Here is a 24,280-nt window from a genome sequence, read left to right as displayed (position 1 = left end):
AGGCAGGAGAATTGCTTGTACCCAGGAGGTGGAGGCTGTAGTGAGCCGAGATCACGCCACAGCACTCCAGCCTGGGTGACAGAGCGAGACTTTGTCGTCCCCCCCAAAAAGAAAAAGTTTTAGCATACAGAAAAGCACACATAAAAATAGAATGCCTGCATTATAATCTCTGCAAAATGATAAATCAGCCCTTCGTCATGATAGCCTCAAAAGGCTGTAGGAAATAAAACAGAGACACAGTTGATGCGATCTTCCCTGTCACTCTCATGCTGTCACCTGCATCCTCTTGGAAAGCATGGACCCCTCCATTCTATCCTTTTGGTTTGTTTTAACTAGTCAATAAGTAATATATTATTTTTCATCACATAAATGAATAATAAAGCTCTTAGAGCTTTGCAACATTTTTCCCCACACATTATCCTTTTGGAACCTGTTGGGCTTATAAAAATAAATCTAGATCATTCCTTTTCACAGCTGCATATACTGTATCACATAAACACACCACGCTTTATTTATCCGTTCCCTTATATGCATGGGCATTTGCTTCCAGGTTTCAGCCATAACAAACAGTAGGCAATGAACATCTCCGTACATGTTCCTTTACACACGTGTGCAATAATTTCTCCATGGTATAGACTCGGGGTTGGCAGACTACAGCCTGCAAGCCAAATCCTGCCTACCGCCTGTTTGGGTAATTAAATTTTATTGGCATGCAGCCAGGCCCATTCATTTCTGTACTTCTAGCGCTGCTTTCTCACTACCATGGCAGACACGAGAAGTTGCGACAAAGACCATAAGGCCTACAAAAGTCTAAAATATCTACAACCTCCCTTTACAGAAAAAGTTCGCCAATTCCTGGAGAGACCTACAAGACAAATTGCTAAGTCAAAGATACGCTTTTTCGAGTTTACTAATTACTTAGCAAATTGATTCCAAAGTGCCAGTAAACATTCAATGGAAGAAGCCAGGGTCTCTCTCCCCCAGGGAAAATAACGTATTCCTTCATACTGCTTTCTCCTCTTTTAAGCTATTCTTGGGAGCTCAGCCATCTGTGACCCACAGCAAGACGTGGATTCCTCAATCCCTGTTTTAAGGGAAGAACTTCTCAACCAAAACATAGGATCTTATTCTGAGAAATCTCTCTTAGCACTTACAAAGCAAAAGCCTAAGGAGGCTGCCTTTTCCAAAGCTCCCTCCAGGTTATGACCTAGAAACAGCAGGGCCCTCCAGGCTCTCAAATCCAAAGTCACCCTGCACCCTCCTTTCCGCTGGCCCCCAGGTACGGGCACAGACCCTTCTTTGTGTTCATGGCTAGGAACATCTTCCAATGCGGATTTTAAAAGAACTTTAAACATGCACACGGGGTGCTCTGGGAGCAGGATCTAGAAGCCCAACCGTTTCTAAAATGATTCTATCAAACTGCAGAGTATTTAGACGAATGCAGTTTTTCCTCCTACTCACCATCCTGTGTGCAGGCTCCAAGAAGATTTATGATATTTTTGTGTTTCCCAATCATCTTCATCATCTCCATCTCTGACACCAGATCAGAAAGGTCTTTCTCTGTGGCATCATCTATGAACAGCAGGTATATTCACAAATCAGTTCATTTCCTCTAACTCATGGGCAGCTACCATTAGTTGCCAAGGACTCAGTTGAAATGCACGCAATTGAATTTCAGAATCAGAAAAGATTTTCCAAATCATCTCCCTCATTTTACGGAGGAAGAGACAAAGGCCTACACAGGGAACTGCCTTGCTCTGTGTCAGAGAGTTCACTGGGGGGCCAATGGTGCCAAGAGTCAGGACGAGAGCAGGGGCTTCTGACACTAATGCCAATTCTTTCCTACACCATGAAATAATCTCATCCTCTGCCACATCTAAGGTGTCTCAGAAAACCACACCAAACTTCATGGTGCCTGAAACCAGCGAGGAGACCAAGGATAGGGCGATTTTAAATCACTACAGACTTGTTCCCGACCAAGCATTCCTAACCCAGCCCCTCGAGGCCCTTGGAGCATTCCGAGATGGGTTCAGAGAGCTCCCCATAAACAGGGCCATAAACGTGTGTACATGTGCATTCTGAGCAGGTAAGGGCTGTGACTTCTAGTGGCTTCTCAGAAGGCACTGCAATTCCCATCCTAAGAAAAGTTATATAAACTTCCGCTCTGTAATTTCAAGCAAGAATGGCATAGGCTCCACATAGGCGGGTTTGCAGTTAGCTTCTCTTAAGTGGCAAGACTTTCCCATGGGCCCTCCACCTCAAGCTAATTCAGTATGGAAAAATCTGGGTTTCCTTTAAAAAAATGAAATACAGGCATGGATAAGAACCATGTTGCAAACAGTTTTTTTAGCTTCACAAAAGGAAGATCAATACAAGTGACTGTGCATGCAAAATTTACACTGATGTATGTGAAGGAGGGAGCCACAGGCCATGAGAAGGGAGGGAGACACAGCTGTAGGCTGTAAGAAAGGACATGCCACAATGGCTTGGGGACTAACATCCTTCTGTGTCCTTAAAGGGAAGGCTGCCAGCCTGGGCATCACAAGAGAATGAGAAGTCCCAGACCTCCCTTTTTGCAATATCCCATGTAACTCTAAGCCCCATTAGCAAAACCAGAAGTTCCGCCAAAAGAGATGAGAAGCCTGGGTCCTCCCCACACCTGCCCCTGGGCTGCCTCCGTCAGTGGTGCCACCACACCTGGGGCAAGAAAACACAGTGTTCCTCTCCAGCATCAGGCTCTAAGGTGGGGAACATATCAAAGCACTCTAGTTTTCCTTGGGAGTCATTCAGATAAACACAGCCTTTTAAAAAACCCAAAACACAAAACGCACATCTTTTTGACAAAGTCCAGCCTGCTACTTCCCCTTGGGAGGGATGTGATGACCATCCCATGAGAACCCACAAAAGACAGATAAAGTCTAACTCCAGAACGCCTGTGACATGCCCGGCACCATATGCCAAGGACAGGCCTCTCTGCCTGGAAACGTGGGAAGTACTCGGCGTGGGATCTTCTTTCCGAGATCTCAACAAGAGGATTTATAATGTGACCGTTCCCTATAACTCTTCTCATAAAAGAATACTGCAGGACGAACAAGTTAATGGTTAAAAGTTCTTTAAGTTCTTTGGACATGGGCATGAAGCAGGGTTGGAAGGTTACTGTGGAAGTGTTCACAGTCCCACAAACACAACACGACATTTACATCTCAGGGTAATTGTTTACGTGTCCCAGGAGGCTCTGCACCAGCCCTGATCCTGTTCGCTCCTTCTCAGCTTCTAAGTGACTCTCCCAGACCAGTGTCATTTCTGCTTTGTTCCTCACGCAAAAGAGAAGGCTTTCTGCTCCCTTACGTCTCTTCGTTCCCTCCAAAAACACAGATTTCCTTATACTTGTAAAGTTAAGGTTTAAGTCCCAAATCCAACACACCAACTCCTACCTAATAAATCCAATTATATGTGAGTTGATAATTTCTAAGCACATAAAAATACAGAGAGAATGAAGAATCGTGGGCACGAAGAAGGAGTCAAAGAATAACTCTATGTAGGAGGCTACCACTTTCTAACACAACTGGCTTTTCTTTATAAGTACCCACAGCTCAAGATAAATAGTCTGTCCGAGATGCTGATTTATACTGAAAACTTCTCAACCCCTAGGTCAGCTATGTGCTCTCTGACCCCGTGCATGATAGAGTTCACATGCCACAAAAGGAACTTCCTTGATAAAGACTCTCCACTCCACCCAGCCCCTCCCTGAGCCTCCCGCCTCCCCGCTCACCTTTCAACATCTTCACGGCCACGGTGACCGCCTCCTTGGGCTTGTCTTTGTCGATTCCCACTGCTTCCGCCATGACCACTTGCCCAAAGCAACCTTCTCCCAGGGGCTTGCCCAGTGTCAGCCTAAATGTGTAAATAGGGGATTAGCACACAGCATCTGGTGATGGGGTGTAGCGAGGGAAATTCCAGAACTAAATATAAAAATCTTTCAGCGGCTTGCTAAAGCATGGAGTGCTTATCATATGGAACTAATGAGACTTAGGGTACACACGCGCCCGAGTATTTTCCTAGTGAAGTTTTAGAGAATGGCGATTACTGGTGGAACAGCTATTAAATTTCACATTGGTATTCTTGGTTTATTTTCTTTAGCGAAGGTATCCTTGCTAGTGCGGTGGTCAGCTTTCGTAAGTGCCAGAGAGGAGCTTTTGATCTTGAGCCAATTAAATATTTGTAATTCAGAATGGCTCAAAGAAAAAACGTTAAGACTGTTCTTATTTTTTTTTTGTCCCTGTAAAATGGTGGCTTTAAAATTATTATTATTCAAATACCAATGGATTTTATGGCCACATTCCTTGCCAAGTTACAGGATATGCCTCTTAAAAGCATTTCAAGGAATCTCTAATTTTTTACTAAAAAGAAAATTCTAAAAAATTGAGGACTTTTTTTGACATAAGTTTAAAAGTCATTATGACTACATAAAATTAACAATGAAGAAAATCCACAAATTAAAATGAAGAACACCACAAATTAAATTTCTAAGACTACAAGGTCTATGCACGTCAGACGAATAGCCATATATTGTCCTTGTGCATTCCAGAAACGAACAGAATGCAAAAGTCTTTGGAATACTTCTGAATATGGCTTATTCTAACTTCAGCATAACACAGCAAAGCATGAAGCTGCCATTAGTAAACAGTATTTACAGTCAATACACAATGGTTTGCAAAAGTTCAGCATAAAAACTGCGGGCAGCGTACGCTATGCTGAGGTCATTTTGTTTCTATCCAGAACTAAAATTAAATTTGACAACTTGGCAGAAAATAAATATTTGCATTGGAAAAATGGCTAATTTATGTCCCACTGCCTTGCTACTACAAGCATAACAATCCGTTCTTTGTATAACTTCTGCCTCCAATCTAATAAACTGCTTCTAAATAGCCTTCATTCATTGGAAATCTGTTCCACCTACGTTTGCACTAAACACTGTTTTGAAATGTTTAGCACTCAGATTTTCCACACTCAGGGTACCCCGGGTGGGAGGTAACAGTTGGGCACACACAGACTTCCACTGTTGACTGCACTGTCACAGGTGGCAAAAACTATGGACTAAACCCGAAAGCTGGGATTTCTTAAAATATGATCACAACTCCCCAGTTTGGTCATATATATAGGAATGTGCACATGAACCTACCTACGTATATAATCACACACAAACTAGGGCTGGCGGAGTTCACAAGAAACATCCATTTCTCCACATCCTACAGGTAAAGAAACTATTCTTTGTGTTTTTCTCTGGTGCCCCACCAGTAAATGTCCAATTAACATGCCTTGAGTGAATGAATAAGTGAATGAGTGAGTGGTCTTTTCACTACAGTATACAAATCAACTGGAAATTACTTCCATTAACACTCTAACCAAATAATATCTATACAATTATTCAGTCCTAGCTAATGGTACACATCTCTAAACTGGCAGTTGGGAAACAAAACTGATGTGACGTCACGTGAATCAAAATCAGAAGTGCCAGCCACATAAGCTACCTCTCCCTTCCAAATAGAGCTCATCAGATCAGTCTCTGGAAAAGCTTATCTTCGCATTTCCAAATGTGTATATGCATATACGAGAAGTGTCTATGAAACACTTCCCTACCATAATCTCAGGAGCTACTGAGAATGTCAAGGCAAACAGGGCAGCTGCTCATAAGCAAGTCAAGAGCTTCTTCCAGTGTATGTGATGCAGAAGCAGTCAGCGTTTCCACCTTCCCATACTCTCAAGCTGTTACTACAAAAAGTACCCCAGAAGTGATGGACAGTCCTACAAAGACCACTGCACTTCCTTTCAGAAGGAGGATCTCGGGCTCGGTCCCCTTCCAGAGGACGAGGGCTAGTAGTTCAAGTTCTGCCCACTGACTCCATGCCCCCCACAATGATCCTGCTGAGGTTTGCAGTTCAGAGCTCCCAGGTCACCACCACGTGAAGGGAAATGAAAGGAAAACTCATACAAGCTAAAAACTCTGCTCAGTCCTGGGAGGTCTGAACCACCACCCTCATTTTATGAAAATGAATTTCAGAGAATCAGGTGCCTCACCCGAGGTTGCCCAGCCACTGTCTGGCAAAGCCAGGATTCAAATGCACCCCAACGGAGCCCCAGTACATGGAGTTCAAAAGAGACCAAGAGATACATAGCCCCAACAATACCCAGGTGGTCACATTTTTGACTAAACATCTGATTGGCACATCTCTGTCTCATCCAACAAGGAAAATATTATGGACCACAGAAATTAGATGTCAGGTACCGTATTTGAAGCTTTTCAGCCCAATATGATATTAATAACCAATGAGAACAGCAACATTGGGTAGAGGTCCTTAAGGCCATTTATATTCTGCATCTAATTTCTCCACAGAAGCGAACACAGAACAGTCTTGTTCTAGTAACCAAAAACTGGAATGTCAGATCTGTTTTATAAATTGGATAATTCTACTTTTATTCCATTTGACGGAGTCTGAATTGCCCAGACACCTAAAAAATGATAACCAGATGCCATCTTCTTTGGGGACCAGCCAGGGGCAAGCAGCTCTGCTTTCAAGGAGCTATTTTTTTTTTAATACATTCTTTTCTTTTCCAGGAGTTGGTTATTTAGAAATACAATCTTACTCCTGCTGACATCATCACAGCAAGACCTTTGTGGCTAAAGGTCATAAAAAGAAAATGTTAATCCAATCTCCCCATTTATAGCTGAGTCTCCATCCTGGGATGTGGCCAAGAGAAGTACTCACTTATCTCTTGGAAATTCCCATTTTGGGTCCTCTGGAAGTTCATACTCAGAGACCCCTGCCAGCATGGGGGTGTCTGCCGTTGAAGAGAGGCGTGTTGTTATCCTCACCAGCGGGGTGTTGGAGTTCATGGAGGAGCTGGACTCAGCTGAAACCTGGATACAAAATGCAAAGACACAGATGTAATCCTGGCTCCACCTGAGGAGGCTGGAAGTCAGCCAGAGCCCAGCCAGAGTATCGAATCTTAGAAAGGAATGGGTTGGGGGCTGGCAGAAGTAAGAAACCAAATTAGAAAACCACTGGAATCCAACTCCTCTGCCCTCCAGTCCATGCAGTACTAGATTTCATCCAAATTTTATGTTCCTATGTTCAGGTTTTTCTATGAAATTTTTCTATAGCATCTGATCACAATGTAAGTTTTCTTTCTGTCCTAATTCCTCCGGAGAGTCACTTGAAGACATGCAGACAGTCCTCCCCGGCTTCATTAGTACCTTTATGCTTGTACCTGCACCTGTACTAGAGCCCCGGATAATGGATCTCCTCTCAGACCACCCAGATCATGGATCAAGTGCTGTGCGTATGAAATTCTACGAAAACTTTTCAGAAATCAGCTCTTCCATATTTCCTCTGTCTTTGGAAACGTAAAGTGGAATATCTCAAGGAAAGAGTTCTGGGACTTGAATGTGGAAGACATTCAGCAGCTCCGAGTCCCTTTAACTCAAAATAACCCAAGACCCCAGTATTGGGTGCCATTCTTTGTTTCTCCCCAGTCCCTCTGGAAATTATTGATGGTCAGGCCGTTCAGTGAAAACGGGCTGCCTCTTGTCTTCAGTTTCAGAAACCAGTGCATTAAACACGTGGGATGAAGCATCAAGGGAAAGAAAATACGCCTTTTCCCATAACCACACAAGAGAACTCCTCTCCCACCTGGCAGTGCACAGGGCTCCACCGAGTTACTTTCTTGTTTACCCTGATCCATTTCAGTCTGTGTCTGATAAAATGATTATTTCTTAACTATATCATTGTCTTTTGGCTGGTTTCTATGGAAAAAAAAAAAAAGACTCATGCAGAGCACACTGGAAGGCCACTTCTGAGGATGACTACGCAATCTTAGTCTAACCACAGGCTGCTTGAACAGTGTCTTATTCTAAACCATGAACAAGACTTTGGCCCAAGAGAACAAGAATGTGAAGTTAACCCATGATCCATCTCTAAGCAGCCAGTGAGCCCACCCTGGGCTCTGTCTCCTGCATGCCTGCCCAGGTGGATAGTATTCCTGGATGTGCTTACGAACTCCTTCAATCACACTGGCAAAGACCAAGTCCAGATAAACAAATTTAGGTGGGATGAATTTTCACAGGGTGGGTCCTGGGCTCTTCTCACAGGGAACCAGAGGACCCGTCCTGTTCAAAAAGCTTTGAATCGTGCCTTTGTAAACCCTCAAAGTAGGCTGGAAACTCAAGAAGATGCCCAAGAATGGATTAGGGGAAAAAAATCATTTTAGGATTAGGAAGCTGTTTTCAATATTAAAATAAAAAAGTGGGCCATTTTTCACACAGAATTCCTATTGTCTTTTAAAAGATAATGAGCACTTTCTGAGCCTTCCGTTCAATCTTTTGGCAGGGGGCAGTGATTCCTAAACTTCATTATGCAGATAGTATGAGCAACATTTATTCACTGTATGGTAAAAATGTTTTAAAAGAGGGAAGTAAAGAATCATTAACTATGGAGCTGAGACCCTCACACCCAAGTGTCTGGGTTGCACAAGCAAATGGCAGAAGCAAGCGGGAAAAGACGAGAAGGTAAATGTGGGTGCTCCTATGGAATCCGTCCTGCCCCCCACTGAGGTCACAGACTAGGCACGAACCCCACCCTGGGTGAAACAGACAACTTTAAAGTCCCCGCCATGTGGTATCCAACCTCACTGTAGCGAGCTGACCTCGTCTGCAGGACGCCTCAGAAGCCAGGAACTTTCAGAGAACATCAAGACTTCCAGTTTGCACTGGTCCACAGGAACATCTCAAGCTCCATCTACAGAGCTCAGAAAGGTTCAGGAGCGGCTGTAACGGCCAATGATGCTTCCCCAAATCTTTCTGTCCTCTTAATTCATTCTGCATCAGGGCCATGAGATGTGGATGCTTAAGTACGCAGGTGTTTTCAAGAATAAGAAGGTCTTCTGAAAGTTCTTCCCCAGGAACAGGCAAAAATCGCCGCTCATTGCAGGGGGAACTTATGCTTGAGGATATTATGGGCAAGAAGCTCTAGCCAAACTAGTAAGAACCGGCCAGCCAGGCGCAGTGGCTCACACCCGTAATCTCAGCACTTTGAGAGGCTGAAGCAGGCAGATCACTTGAGGTCCGGAGTTTGAGACCAGTCTGGCCAACATGCTGAAACCCTATCTCTACTAAAAATTTAAAAAATGAGTCAGGTGTGGTGGTGGGCACCTGTAATCCCAGCTACTCAGGAGGCTGAGGCAGGAGAATCGCTTGAACCCAGGAGGCAGAGGTTGCAGTGAGCCAAGATTGTGCCCCAGCACTCCAGCATGGGCAACAGAGCAAGATTCTGTCTCAGAGAAAAAAAAAGCAGCCTAGCAATGTGACAATTTCCACAAATGGCCAGGGTCTGGCGGGTTGTGCAGCCAGAACACTCTCTGCATGGCCTGCAGCGTAGCCCCTCATCACCGGATATGTTTCCAGGATTCCACTACAGGGTACATAGTGGAAGCTGCAATCAATAGAGGAGTGGGAACCGATTAAGCAATTGCTGAGGACCGTAGTCCTGGATGACGTTAACACCCAGCAGGCAGAGGCATGGCTAGGCTTCTGTGACTCCTCCCTGAAAACCACCGCTCTCATCAGTGAGGCTTACAGAATAGGATGTGGGAAAGGCAGCTGTCTCACAGCGAGGTGTGAGAACAAGGGTACTTAAAAGTTTCTGGAAGGATATATAAGAGACTTAGCAGTGACCACCTTTGGGGAGAGAGATTAGGAGTTGAGAGAGGGAGTAGAAAATACATTTTATTTCAGAACTTTCTAGACCATTTGGATTTTATTACCTTGTATATGTAATTCTTTTATGTTCTAGAAGAAGTACTTTATTTAACAAAAATATTTTTTAGAATAATAAGGATCTGAGCTGAGGCATGAACAAGGGAAAAGAAAACGAAGGGCATATGCTTGAAATATGCTGACTTTTAAAATGAGTGAAGTTACAAGATTGCTGCTTTCGGCCCCTCCTTCTGCTACCAGGCTAGGTTTTGTGGCATCTCTGCATCCTTCCATGTAGGCAGCAGCCAATCCCGTTGCTGCCTTTTCTGTGCTCATCATTCACAACATGAGACCCCGCATCAGGCAGGCTGCATCCTGACCAACTGCAACAGCATGGGACCGTGCAGTCAGATTGCCAGGGTCCCAGTCCCATTTCAGCACTCACTCACTGCGTGAGCTTTGGGCAATCACTTAACCTTTCTAGGCCTGGGTTTCCTCATCTGTTTAAAACGAGACAGGGGCTGGGCGGCTGGGCACAGTGTCTCACACCTGTAATCCCGGCACTTTGGGAAGCCAAGGCAGGCAGATCTTTTGAGGTCAGGAGTTCGAGACCAGCCTGACCCAACACGGTGAAACCCCATCTCTACAAAAAATAGAAAAGTTAGCAGGGCGTGGTCGTGTGTGCCTGTAATCCCAGCTACTGGGGAGGCTGAAGCAGGAGAACTGCTTGAACCTGGGAGGCATAGGTTGTGGTGAGCCAAGGTGGTGTCACTGCACTGCTGCCTGGGCAACAGAGCAAGACCCCATCTCAAAAAAAAAAAAAAAAAGGGAGACAGGAGCAGGTCCAACAGCACAGCATTAATGTGACAACAAAACGAGGCGGGAGAAAAACGGATGAAGTGCTTAGTGCTAGGCCTGGCACTAAGAGCTCAGTTAATGTCTGCTACCAACGCTGCAATATTTTCTCTTAGTCCCTTTAGAATGATTTGCTGCCCAGATCTAAGAGAACAGATGATGGCACTTCTCTCTGGATAACTGGAGCGTTGGGAGCCTAGGGTGGTTTTGAGTGTAAGATACCGTTAGTCCTCCGTATCTGTGGGTTCTGCGTTCATGGCTTCAACCAATCACAGATCAAAAATATTTGAAAGAGAATAAAAAATAACAAAACAACAATTTTAAAATATAAATAAAAAACAATACAGTATAACAACTATTTACATAGCATTTACAGCGTATTAGTTGTTACAGGTATGACTAGAAATGACTTAAGTATACGAGAGGAGATACACAGTTTATATGCAAATACTACACCATTTTACATAAAGATCTTGGGCATCCACAGATTTGGGTGTATTCGGGGTTGCTAGAACCATTCCCCAACACATACCAGGGATGACTGTAATGTCAAACTGTGTGCGACCAGGAAGATAATGCAGTGATATTAAGGGTTGACTGCAGAACTGGGCACGCTTGATTTGCTAAATGAGGTCCTCTGCTCACTGCTGGATGGGCCGGGGTACTAGCAAGCAGGAGATGAAGAATCCAGGAGTCAGGGAATCATCTCAGGGCAGGAGAAAAACTGGACAGTAAGAGGGTCCTAATGATAAACATGGCTTAGGGGTTACCTCAGAAGAGAAAAATTTAACATTCAGTCTGAAGTTCACCACTCTACGGCTCACCCATGACCCCAAAGGAATCTGCATCCACAAACCCCTGGCAAAAGTTCACATGTATCGACACCATCCCCCAAACAGACGGTCTCAACAAGATTTTCATGTGACAGCTTTCCAAATGGAAAGCCTAAAAATAAATACATAAATAAGAAAACCTTTACCAACTTTACTGTCACCATTATTAGAATTTTAAAAAATGAGGTTTCCAGGAAGGATGATTTATGGGAATTTTGTTCAGATGAGGTATGGAGATTCAGATTAAATGTACAAACCTGGAAAATACTTGTATAAAAACACGAAGGCGGCGGGGGAAAGGTAAGAAAATGGGAAAGTCTAAGAAACTACAGAATTTGATTGCTCTGTCTACTATATCTTAATTTTACCTCCATGCATTTTTACTATGCTTTTAAAATCCCCTCTGGGACTATAAAATATGGCTGGCTTTCTCTTCATTCCCTTCGACTCCAAGAACGAGTCTGCGTTGGGGGCTTGGCCCGATCCCGGGCAGGCCATTCCCTCTTGGGACTCCATGTTTTACTGGGTTTCTTTGCTCTGAATCAGGACCCTCAGATAATTCCCACTGCTCATCTTTGAAATCCTTCTATTTCTTTAATACTATTAAATTATCTTTCTTTTCTTTTGCACAAAATCATAATCTTCCTTATTCTTCACTTCCTACCTAGAAACTTCAATTCTGGAGATTCCTTCCTAACCAATTTTAATATATTCCCTTGTTAGTGATAAAGTGAGTTACTTATAAACAATCAACATGAACACTCTAGTAAACTGTTTTCCCACTCCCGAATCTTGGCAGGCATTTTTTTTTTTAAGTATGTATTTTCACAGACTCCAATTCCATTTCCTCACTTTCCGGAATCTCTCTAGCATATGCCATAAGTCAAGCTTTTAAGTAAATGCGCTTTTCGTACATTTCCATAGTACATACGGGAGATTAAGTGAGGAAGTGGGTTTTTTTTTTCTTTCTTTTTAAAGGGCCACCAAGAAACAGTGTTATCTTTTTTTTTTTTTTTTTTTTTGAGATAGAGTTTCACTCTTATTACCCAGGCTGGAGTGCAATGGCATGATCTTTGCTCACTGCAACCTCCACCTCCCAGGTTCAAGCGATTCTCCTGCCTCAGTGTCCCAAGTAGCTGGGATTACAGGCATGTACCACCACGCCTGGCTAATTCTGTATTTTTAGTAGAGAAATGGTTTCGTCACACTGATCAGGCTGGTCTTGAACTCCTGACCTCAGGTGATCCACCTACGTTAGCCTTCCAAAGTGCTGGGATGCCAGGTGTGGGCCACTAGGCCCGGTCTAACAGTGTTATCTTTTTATAGTGAATTAAATTTACCATCTAGAGGGGACTTCTTAGAGCACAGAGCAAGCAGAAGCGAAGATGTTCCAGGGGAGAAGAGATGAATTAATACTTGTTTGTTTATTCCCCAGGACTGACAAACACACTTGGACCACAGCCTGCCAAACAGGCCCTTTGAGTCTTAGGCTATAAACCACCTTTCCCCACCAGCACACAAGGCCGGTATTAACATACTTCTGCTCTAATACAAGCCTTGCCCACCACTCCCCTATGGCCAAACAAAATGCTTTCACCCCTGCAAGCTGGGTGCCTGAGATAAAGCTTCAAAGGCTTCTGAAGTTGCATTTTTAATTCCTCCATAACAAAATTTAGGTAATTAGGCAAGGCAGTTTATCAGACACTCACTTTTCTCCCGTAGCGAGTCTCTGCCTCCCACAGGCCCTTCCCTGGGACTCTGTGAGTAAACCTATCAGAACCATGACGCACCAGCCCCAGATGCGCTGGCTCTGCTCAAGAGATCGCATCAGCCAAGATCCAGGTCAGATTTTGGGCAAACTGTTGTGTCCTTTGGAGGCTGAGAGAGGAGAAAAGGGAACAGTGAAATAAGGGCAGGGAAGGCGAGGTGCCCACATGAAAGGGCAGATTCCAGCTAAGTCATCTGTGACCACTCTAATTACCCAGATGTTTTCTGGAGCCAGTGAGGTTTAGACCACCTGATTTACCAAAATACAAAGAAAATTCCCAGATCATGATGCTCAGCTGCCAGGCAGTAAACGAGCTTCCAGGAGTAGAACATCCATCCCTCTTCTCGGAACTGGGCATGTTTGAGGATCACTACACTGGACCTGAGAACTGGCTACTGAGTCTCACACTCCTCCCCCAAGACACCCGCTCCACTCCTCCCCCTTCATCTCGGTCCTATTCCTAACGTTCCCAGGAACATGCCATTTGCCTTAAAAGTATTGTTACAAAAGGTGGCCTTCACTGCCCTTGATTCATTTTATTTTACTTTATTTTATTGTATTTTTTTATTGTGTGTGTGAGACAGAGTATCACTCTGTCTGTCGCCAAGGCTGGAGGGCAGTGGCGCGATCTCAGCTCACTGCAACCTCTACCTTCTGGGTTCTAGCTAGTCTCCTGCCTCAGTTTCCCAAGTAGCTGAGATTACAGGCATGCATCACTACGCCCAGCTAATTTTTGTATTTTTTAGTGGAGACAGGGTTTCACTACATGTTGGCCAGGCTGGTCTAGAACTCCTGACCGCAGGTGATCTGCCTGTCTTGGTCTCCCAAAGTGCTCAGATTACGGGCATGAGCCACGGCGCCTGGCCTGCTCTTGATTTTTCTCTGGTTTTCAGCCTACCTATATCAGCAGCTGAGAAGGTGAAACTGTCTGAAAAAAAAAAAAAAAATTCCCTGCAGCCTCTTGTACCACACTGACGGCAGTGAGAGAGGGTATAAGCTGTGTAGGAGATGAATTTATCTGGACGGAGCCAACCACAAGACAGTTAAATCTCCATCCTACCCTATGGAAGCTTCAAGCCCCAGAGAAAGAAACTGATGTGCTCAATGTAAAACTGATTCAGCAAACTCAGCAACACTGCACGTCTCCTAAACAGGCATCCTCAGTTTCCCCTGCACTGCATCCTCCACCTTCCACCCACCCCTACACCCTCCCCCACCATCCAATTATTTGTGGAAAACACAGAAAGTGATGCTGCCCACTTTAACTCACAAAGGCTGCTTCACACTGGCCACTGGCTGTCCAGCAGACCTGTACAAGAACCAACACGCTCACAAAGATGCCCCTCTCTGGGCTGGCTGTTGTTGGTCTCATTTAACTCGCTGGGCACCAGAGGAGTGGGAGTGGGTGAGCAGCGTCTGGGGTGGTGCCCAAGCCTTGACACTGTGACATGAGCCTCCATCAAAGGACGGAGAGATGCCACCTGCCATCTGCCTCCCACCACCCAAAAGCTGCTTCTCCTTCTTCAAGCCATGTGCATACAAAGTCTCAAAAAACTCACGCTTACTAGGAAATTATTGCAAAGAATTTCTTCTTTGGTACCAGAAAAAAAATATTTTTGCTCAAAAAAATAACATACACTGAAACGTCTGTGTTACACCAGTAAGTCTAGTGCAAATTAATACATGCCAAGAAGGAAAAACTCACAGGAGAAACAAAAACCCAACTTTTCTTGTTCTCAGAAGAGAACAAGGATGGACTGAAGGCCGTGAGTGAGATGCTGTGTGTGTATGGGTGTTGGAGAGGGAAAGAGTCAGGGCCATGCAGACACTTAGTGATCCCTGTGTCCTAGAAGAGGCTGGCCAACACAGAATAAAAAGTAGCCTCATAAATGCCTAGAAACAACCCATCCTTGACACATCTGATTAGAGGCTCACCTGTCGCCAGGTAAAGGCATGCTCGGCATCCCTGTGGTATTTGCTCTGTCATCAACATATCTGCAGGCCTTTCTGGGGCTTTTCATTCCAGCTCCAGTCCAATAACTCTCTTTGATCCAGATACTCGATAAGCATCTCTTTCTCTACCAAAGGGGCCATGCTTACTGATGAAACATTCTTTGTGAAGATCCAACAATGTACCCCACCTGGACATGTAGAAGGAGCTGAGGTGTGTCAACATTCCCCCAAATAAATTAATCTCACGCAGATGTATTTTTCCAGGGAACCGGCATTTGCCCCATTTTTTCTGCTTCTGTTATACTCCTTGGCCCTACTGAATACAAGGCAATTACATTTTCTTTTCTTTTTTTTCCACTTTGGGTTTTTGTTTGTTTGTTTTGTTTTTTTGAGTTGGGGGTCTCGCTGTGTTGCTCAGGCTGGTCTTGAACTCCTGGATTCAAAGGATCCTCCCGCCTCAGCCTCCTGTGGAGCTAGGATTACAGGCATTTACCACCACATAACCTTGGAACCACTGGTGAATCTGACAGGCTGTGTCTTACATGTAACCTGGTTTATACCCAGCACTTAGTAAATTATGATGAATCAATAAAAGGAAGCAGGGAAGAAAAAGAGGAAGGAACTCTGATGTTCCCTCTGGTAACACAGGGAGGATAGGAAAAAGGACCAACTTAGGCTGAATTCTCTCTCTCTTTTTTTTTTTTTTTTTTAAAGACGGAGTTTCACTCTTGTTGCCCAGGCTGGAGTGCAATGGCGTAATCTTGGCTCACTGCAACCTCCACCTCCTGGGTTCAAGTGATTCTCCCGCCTCAGCCTCCCAAGTAGCTGGGACTACAGGCGTGCACAACCACACCCAACTAATTTGTGAATTTTTAGTAGAGACGAGGTTTCACCATGCTAGTCAGGCTGGATGGTCTCGAACTCCTGACCTTGGGTGATCCACCCACCTCGGCCTCCCAAAGTGCTGGGATTACAGGCATGAGCCACCACGCCCGGCCAGGCTGAATTCTCTTAAAGAAAAAATATAAATGACATTGCATGTGAGTATACACATAATTACTTAATTTAGAACATTCTTATGTCAACTTCCAATGTCTGCCCTCTTCTTAGTCCTCAAGGATCCATCTACAAGCAGTACATTTCCAAATATTATTTTCCTCAAACTGTATTCTTAGATGGACAGTGATGAAAAGCCACCTAGCACTGGGGAAAGAAAACACAATGACCGTGGCTGAGTCAGGGGGATTTTAAGGGCCTCTTACCCTTTTATATTAAGTAAAAAGAAAAGCATTGTAACAGTTGCAGAAAAAAAGATGATGAGATAATTACAGGGCAGTGGCCTAGCTATGCCAAATTACAAGTTGCCTCCAGAAGTTAGTATTTTTCCCTATTAGAAAAAAAAATAATAGAAACCATGTAAGAGTTATCTCAGGACTGGACTCTCCTAGAAACTGGCTGGCCAACTGGCCCCATCTTTGCTTTCCTGGCCCCAAGAAAGATAATCATGTCACTCAAAATGACAACTCTTGGTGGCAGAAGTGACCCAATAGGCTCCTTTTTTCCTGCTCTCAACACAATTTGGTCATTCGCCTACACTTGACACACACTTTAAATTCTATCCTCCGCCTCCACAAAGACAGACCTGCTTGCAACATGGCTTCAGAGACGTTAACAAGGACCCATTCAGCCGGGAGTTTGGAGCTGGGTTGTGAACAGCCAGACCCGTGCCAAAACCACTGCTGACCAACTGGTTCCTAATCCTTCCTAATGCCGTGTCCAGAAAATGTCATTCCTACCTAAAGTCCCTGGAGAGGCATGCCCGGGATTAACCTGGAGTTTCTCAAAGTGCATTCTAAAATCACCATAGGGCTTGTAATAAAATGCAGATTCCTGGCCCTATCCAAGATGACTAAACAAGAATCTCTGGGGCTGAGACAAAGGAATCTGAAATTTTAACAAGTACCCTGTAAATTTTACTAAAATACACACTGAAATAGAGCCAATGAGTTTGCTGTTTTACTTGCTATTTCAAAAAAAGCCTTTATCAGAACCAAGTTTCAAATGCTTTTGTAAACATTCTACATCTACATCTGCCTTCCGCTTCCATCTCTGTGAACAAACAGAAAAGACCTGAAGAACTTCCTGTCCCACCTACCCATGCAGGGCTTTGGTTTATAGCAGAGGCTCCATCTTGCCCCATCTCCCCCAGAGCAAAATTAAACCAGTCAGGAGGCACACACAAGCCAAAAGCAACCACCAAAGACCAAGTTGGGGATTAAAAACAATCTGTTGCGGGTTCCTTACAAATATTCTACCAATAAATCTCCGCCACACCTGTGAACTACTAATAATGAAACATAATAGATGCATACAATCCTATTGTAAGTTGCAAAGAGGTTAAGCCAAAATTCAGTGTAGAAAGTTATTGTGCACCAGTTTAAATCAAACAGTCCAGACACACCCCCAGGGCATAAGATTCTGATCTTGACTTTAAAAAACAAATCAGAGAACTTAGAGTCTCTTTCCTATTAGTGGTGTAAGTCCCAAGCGAATGTTCACGCTTATCTTAAAAAAGGTATTAGATCACAGGAGACCAATGTGGCTAAGGCTTCGAAGAGACCGCTGTACTTGAGTCTGATCAAACACACAGGGGGGGATTTGCCTCCAGTTATTTCCAGTCCTGCTGATTAGTTTTCTGATTCTGACACTATTGTCCTTTCTTGCCCTTGGAACTGGACCCCATTGATCCAAGCGACGCACTATGAGTAGACTCTCCAAGCTCCAAACACTAACTGGGTGACCACCAAGCATCACACCAGAATCACTCGCACATGGAAGCTCACAGAAGTCGATGGCATCAAAGCAGAGCAAAAGATCCACAAGCTGGCTGGGTCATGGAGGAGGAGTAAATTTCTTTAAACTCTTTATCTACTTTCTGTTACCTGTCTCCGCAGGGGGATGCGCTTGGTCAGCTTGTGCACAGCTGGCTGGCTGCTAAAGTCTGGCTTCTTGGTCGTGTTCTTCATTCGGCACAGGATGACTGTTACCACCATACAGGCGATTAAGAAGACCCCTATGCAGTAAATGGCTATCTCCAGGTAGTCTGGGGAAGCTGTAATCTCCTTTTCTCTTCCAGGAGCTAAATTGCAGATCACAGGAGGAGGAACAGATAAGCAGGCCACAGAGTTAGCACACGAGACTGATGCATCATAGCACAACCAAAGGAACCAAAAGGTGATGACCATTCTCAAGATAAGGTGGGCTTCCCAAAAACTCAATCCTGCAGAATGGCATGGGCCATAGGCCTGCCAAGTGCCCCTCCCAAATGAAAATGAATAACCAGGGGGTTCATCATTTGACCACCAGGACCCGGGTAGTCACTGTCTCTAGCCTCAGTGGGCATCCGCAGTCCAGTGAGTGGCTGACACCCAGTTGCACAGGGCAGGCTACGAGGCCACATTCTGTGAGACATTTGAGCGGAGGACGACCAACTGTACCCACGGTGAACGGATTATCTTTCATGATGGTCTGTGAATACAAACCAAATACAAAATTCTGAAATATCAGTGATGCCCACTTTTGTTTCTAAGGAGACAGTGACAATGCTCCAGTCTTACATGGGTAGGCTCTTCCAAAGGAAGACTCCACAGGATAATTTAACCCGGATGAACACAATTCCATATGAAACTGATGTTCATCTAGTAGGCTGGTCCGAAAAAGTTGTGGTGAATTCCTTAATACCATCCAGTCCATAAACAAACCAATGCATTAAATACACAGACTGAATTGCTTATAATATAGCACCATTAGATCCATAACACATAAAGCTTATAATATTCCTTAATAACCTTTTAAGTTTATACATATCTGGTTATACTGTTATGTCACTACAGTTTTTCTCTTAAAGAAAAAACATAAAGGTATTATGTGTGAGTATGCATATAATTACTTAATTTAGCACATTTTTATATCAACTTCCAACGTCTGCCTTCTTTCTAGTCCTCGATGATCCATCTACAAGCAGTGTATTTCCAAACAGTGTTTTTCTCAAACTGCATTCTTAGTTAAGTGCTAGCACCGTCAGGCAAACTGGTTAAGAAGTGCCAGTTAGGCACCACAGAATGCAGTACTGCAAATAAAAGCAAGTTTCAACATAAGAGATGTCTCTTTGTTTCAAAGCAAATATTCACAGAGCAGATTCGCAACAAAAGGAAAAACGGATGCAATGGTATTATCGAAAGCTTATATATTTTAATCAGAAAAATACTTGCAAGATAGTCAAAACTCTCAGCAGCAACAGCACAAAAATGAAACAATCTATTTTATTTTTACTAGATGTAAAATAAGCATGCAGGTAGGCACTGTACTCTAAAAACAAGGAATTAATAACTGGAGTGGAACATCATAAGCTAGCAAACCGCAGTCTCTGCAGTTTCACAAAGGAAATGACAAAGAGGCAGATGCATCAGAGAGGACAGTGTTTAACATCAAGAAAGTTTCACTAGAAGAGAGATGTCGGTTAAAGATTCAGACAGCAGCAATGTTTAGGCAACAGGGCTGCAGTGATGTTTATTTCTCTGTGAGGCAGAAATAACATCAAGCCCAAGATGGCAGGAGCATGCTTTGCAATGAAAGCGAACTGAAAGTCCATTCTATCGCAACATGCAGCAAGCCACCGATCCCCAATGTAGGCAACGCACTGCTTCTGTGCACCTGACATTCAGAGGTGCCGCTCCCCGCGCTCCTCCATACACACCCCTCTATTTACATCTCGTTAAAAATACAGAGTGGGATGAAAGCAATAAAAACACACACAGGATTTTAGCAAAATGGAATTTGAAGTGAGAATAAATTACTTTGAATTTTACAAAGTAATTTCAACTTCTTCCTTAAGAGAAAGGGGGATGGGCTCATGTATACATGGGCTCAATGACTCACTAAAAATAGGAGATCCCTTCAGGTTTCAAGGGTGAAATTTCCCTTGATCATAAATGTGAGTGTGGGATCTCACTGTGTGTGAATTTCCAAGGCAGTTTTCTTATCCCTGAGGGATAATTTTTAACATTTTTTATATCTTTATGCAAGGATAAAAGGGGCCATTTCTGATAACAGAAGCTGTGTTAATTTTATAGCAATCAACCAAGAAAAGGGAAAAAAACCCAGAGAGAAAGAGCAGTATATACCTGGCAGAACTGTCAACCATGCAGAGTGAAAGGATATCCCAATAGAATTACCCGCCAAGCACGTATATTCCCCAGCGTCCTCAAAAGTTACATTCCGAATATAGAGAACCTCAATCTCTTTGTCCGTGGTGTTAACACCGGCGGCCTAGAAAACAAGGGAAGCAAGAGAAAAGGCTAGACGACACAGGAATGATTGTGGAGGGGGCTGTGGAACCACAAGGCGTCGCACCGGGGGCTTCGGGGGGTGCTGGCCGCTGGGAGATTCCGACTGCAGCCCATCCACAAAGCCCACAACCGAGAGACACGGAGCAACACTGACCAGCTCACCTCCACAGGCCCGTCACCACACCGGCTTCACCTCCTAGACATGCACGCAATCAAATGCATGGAAAAAATCAACCCACAGAGGTCCGTTCTCTTGGCCTGTGCTTTGGTTTGCATTTAGGGGTAGTTTTCCAAAAGTATGGTGCCCAGAAGGCCAAGCTGGTTCTGGTCCTGTTGGCTGCAGACTCCCACCAAGAGGAAAGGGTAGTTCTATCTAAACTGCTGTGTTTTAAGACAGTACACTGCACATAAGCTCAGATGGACACCTCACCCATCCTCCTGGCCCTGTGGGAACCAATCGGGGTGGAAGGTTGTCTTGGTTACCAGGCTCTGGTTATTTTTACTTCTGCAAAACCATCTCGCCTTACATAGCATTGACAAAAAGAAATGGAAGCATGCATCATCTTGGTAACCAAAAAAACTGGGCTTTTTTTCTTTTTATTAATAAATATTTGAATGTGAGTCATGACAAACTTAAAAAGTCAACCTTTCACCTTTAGTAGCGGCCAGTGGGACGTTCATTCAGTAAGACAAACTCCCCTCAAATTTGGTGCAACGAGGCCAAGAACAGCATCTCATCAGGATCAGGTATGCACCCAAAGAAATGATGCTTTGTTGAACAAATTACATCATGCCAATATTTCCCTAAAACTTACAGTAGAAGGAGACACACTCTGCTGATACTCAAATGCCCCGTATTAAACAGGCATGGAGGTGTGTGTTTTAAATGGTGTTAATGTGCAGTAATGATGGGAAATATGCAGCCTAAACAAGACCAACCAGAGGAGCAACTTAAAAACTGGGTGGGGGTGGAGGCTAATCTCTAGAAGAAATTGGAGCAAGCACTTTGAACGTTGTGGGCATTTTTCCATGGCTACTGGCATCACACCAGCTGCATCACCGAAGAAAGATTATTATAAATATACCAAGGCCACAAGAGTTATCCTATAAGCTGCCTGCAGTCTCCCAAAGCACCAAGTCTTTTCAGCTTCTATATCCAGCTTTCTTTGTAAAAAAAAGACAAAAATGAAAGCATTGTTACCTTGCTGTTTTGGCAGGACAGTGAGCCAGGCAGACTGGTTGGCCTGCCCTATATAATTGGAGACCTTACATATATATTCCCCAGCATCCGCCTCGGTCACATTGAACAGAGCCAGCACTTCTGCATTGGAACTATTTATCCCCGAGTGCTAGAACAGACACAGGAGAACAATATAACGGCCAACCAGGAAGGTCTTAGCACTGTCTATGGTCCCACCACCAACACACCGCAAGAAAACAAACTCCATTACATCTAAACAGCGGCATTAAAGGGCTGTGGGTTTTGAAAGAACAAAATCAGTCCAGTGGTGGACAATGGAGAGACCTGGTGGAGAGAAGGGCAGGAGGGTGTGACCGATAGCTAACTGGATAGGTCGGGTGGGTCCCCAGGTTGGTCATCTTTTTCCATTGCCTTTGATCCTTGGAATTGTTAGCTGGTGAGAACACCTCATTGGCTGAAAGTTCTTACTTGGGTCACCTATGGTTCTACTGGAAGAATGTTCTTAAGGACATTCATTCTCTATGAGCAACTAGACATGGGAGGCGTGGTAGGCAACGAGCTAAGAGCCAGCTGTACAGGTTTAGCTACCCCTGTCCTTAGTCTCCTGAAAAGCAAATTCTAGATCTAAAAAAGAGGCAGATGCTATGAAAATGGGGGCTTGCAAACAAGAAATAAGGAGGGAAACTTATTTTCCTTGTTCAACATTTCACTGGTGCAGAAACATGACCTAGGGTTTATTGTCTAAATCACCTGTGAATGGATTTCAAAGGTCAGGGGTTTGTTTGTTTTTTAAAAAATCCAAATTGTTTCTAAAAGGTAGCTACTAAAATTGGATCCTAACGTCCTATTAATAGAAAACAACATCAGAGTAACAATCAACGTTGGCACAATGGCTTGAGCCTACAAAGCTCTTTCCATCCACTCCATCCCATTTATTCTGCACAACCGCCCTATCGGGGAGACAGTATCATGATCTCTACTTTTAGAGATGTGCTGCTAAGCCCAAATGTCGGTGATCTCAGGGCTGATAAATAGCTGAACTATTCTCTCTCCTAGTTTAGTAGTTCTTCCCCTACTCCATAGTTCCCTTCTGAAATTTTACTAGCAAGCGTAACGATCTGTTAATTCCTTGGCACACTCTCTGCTGGCTAGTCAAAACAGAGAATCATCCTCTCTCAACTCCAACAGGAAATCAAAGAACCTGTGGCCAGACCCATGAAGGAGACCCCAGTTGTGAGTACCTTTAGATTCAGAAAGTCCTCACCTTGAGAACCTTGAGGTAGGGCAGCCCGTCGGGCCCGTATTTACTGCCGTTCTTTTCCACGTGCTTGATCCATTGGATGTGGGGCTGGGCATCACTGTAAACCTTGCAGACAAACTCTACGTCTCCTCCAACCACTGTGGAGGCATTTGCCGGCAGTCCGGCCTGGAGGATGGGCCGGTGAGGCGATCGCTCTGGTGGAGAGAGGGAAGAAAGGAGGAGTGGGGATGGGAGAAGGAGAGACCAATAAATAAGCTGTGTTGTCCAGAGGCCTGTCAGTGAACTCATGCCAGAAAAGCCTCAAGCCTGCTGGCTGACGCCTTTGAAATAACACCATGGCCCCATGAATAACAGAAGCAACTTCAAAGGAGACTGCTGGAGCACGACCCTTGTACAAAGAACACTTATTTAGAAAATCTCAGAAAGAACTTATTACATCCCAGGTTATCGGCTGTCCATGGCCACCTGAGGAATAAGGGAAGAGATTCCACTTTGACAATCCAAGTGACAAATGGTAGGGGAGGGGACGCTTCTTCACTTATCCTATTTGAGATCATCTCAAAGACTCACCTCAACCACAAGCTTAACATCACAGGCAAATGACAAGACTAACTTTAAGGACACTCTGACTACCAATAATGGTTTCGATAGGCACGTGTCTCCCAATATATATATATTTTTTTCTTTTCTGAGACGGGGTCTCACTTCATTTCCCAGGTTAGAGTGCAGTGGCATAATCACGGCTCACTGCAGCCTCGGCCTCCCAGGTTCAGGTGATTCTCCAACCTCAGCCTCCTGAGTAGCTGGGACTACAGGCACCCACCACCACGCCCAGCTGATTTTCAAATTTTTTCTAGAGATAGGATTTCATCATGTTGTCCAGGCTGGTCTCAAACTCCTACGCTCAAGCAATCCACCCACCTCAGCCTCCCAAATTGCTGGGATTACAGACCGTGAGCCACCACGCTCGGCTCCAATACATTTCTAAGATGCTCTGAGAAGACTTCCAACCTTTGTTTTAAAAATTAAACTAAAACCTAAAGCCCAAAGTTATGAACAGATTTGATTAATAATGGGATTCATCTCTTTATTGTGGAATTCACTCCATTCCTTCATTCTTTATTCACCCATCTAGCTCTTTGATGAGTATCAGGTGTTACTTTATGCCAGGTACTAAATGCACAAGTAGATGTTTCTTAGCTTATTCCAATATGACACTGAATGAAATATAAGGAGATGCTGGTTTCCAACTCCTGGCTATGTTTTAGTCTGCCCTATAAAAGCAGAGACGGTATCCCAAAATTACTTCC

At 44.2% G+C, this 24,280-nt stretch overlaps 1 protein-coding gene across 3 annotated transcripts in view; it reads right to left on the bottom strand.

Annotated features, from left to right (window-relative positions):
• FGFR2 (fibroblast growth factor receptor 2) overlaps positions 1-24,280 on the bottom strand; it is a 119,861-nt gene that overhangs the window by 18,989 nt on the left and 76,592 nt on the right. For 2 of the 3 annotated variants that reach the window (XM_011930252.1, XM_011930250.1), the window contains 6 exons: positions 22,974-23,164; positions 20,344-20,488; positions 18,103-18,299; positions 6,768-6,919; positions 3,773-3,894; positions 1,462-1,572 (listed from right to left, as the gene is read on the bottom strand). In XM_011930252.1, the coding sequence (XP_011785642.1) occupies positions 1,462-1,572; positions 3,773-3,894; positions 6,768-6,919; positions 18,103-18,299; positions 20,344-20,488; positions 22,974-23,164 (918 nt within the window). The remainder of the gene's footprint in view (positions 1-1,461; positions 1,573-3,772; positions 3,895-6,767; positions 6,920-18,102; positions 18,300-20,343; positions 20,489-22,973; positions 23,165-24,280) is intronic. The other variant, XM_011930251.1, reaches the window with a different exon arrangement.

Source organism: Colobus angolensis, unplaced genomic scaffold, assembly GCF_000951035.1.
Source record: "Colobus angolensis palliatus isolate OR3802 unplaced genomic scaffold, Cang.pa_1.0 Scaffold85, whole genome shotgun sequence".
Classification (NCBI taxonomy): Eukaryota; Metazoa; Chordata; class Mammalia; order Primates; family Cercopithecidae; genus Colobus; species Colobus angolensis.
This window is presented reverse-complemented; position numbering and strand designations above follow the sequence as displayed.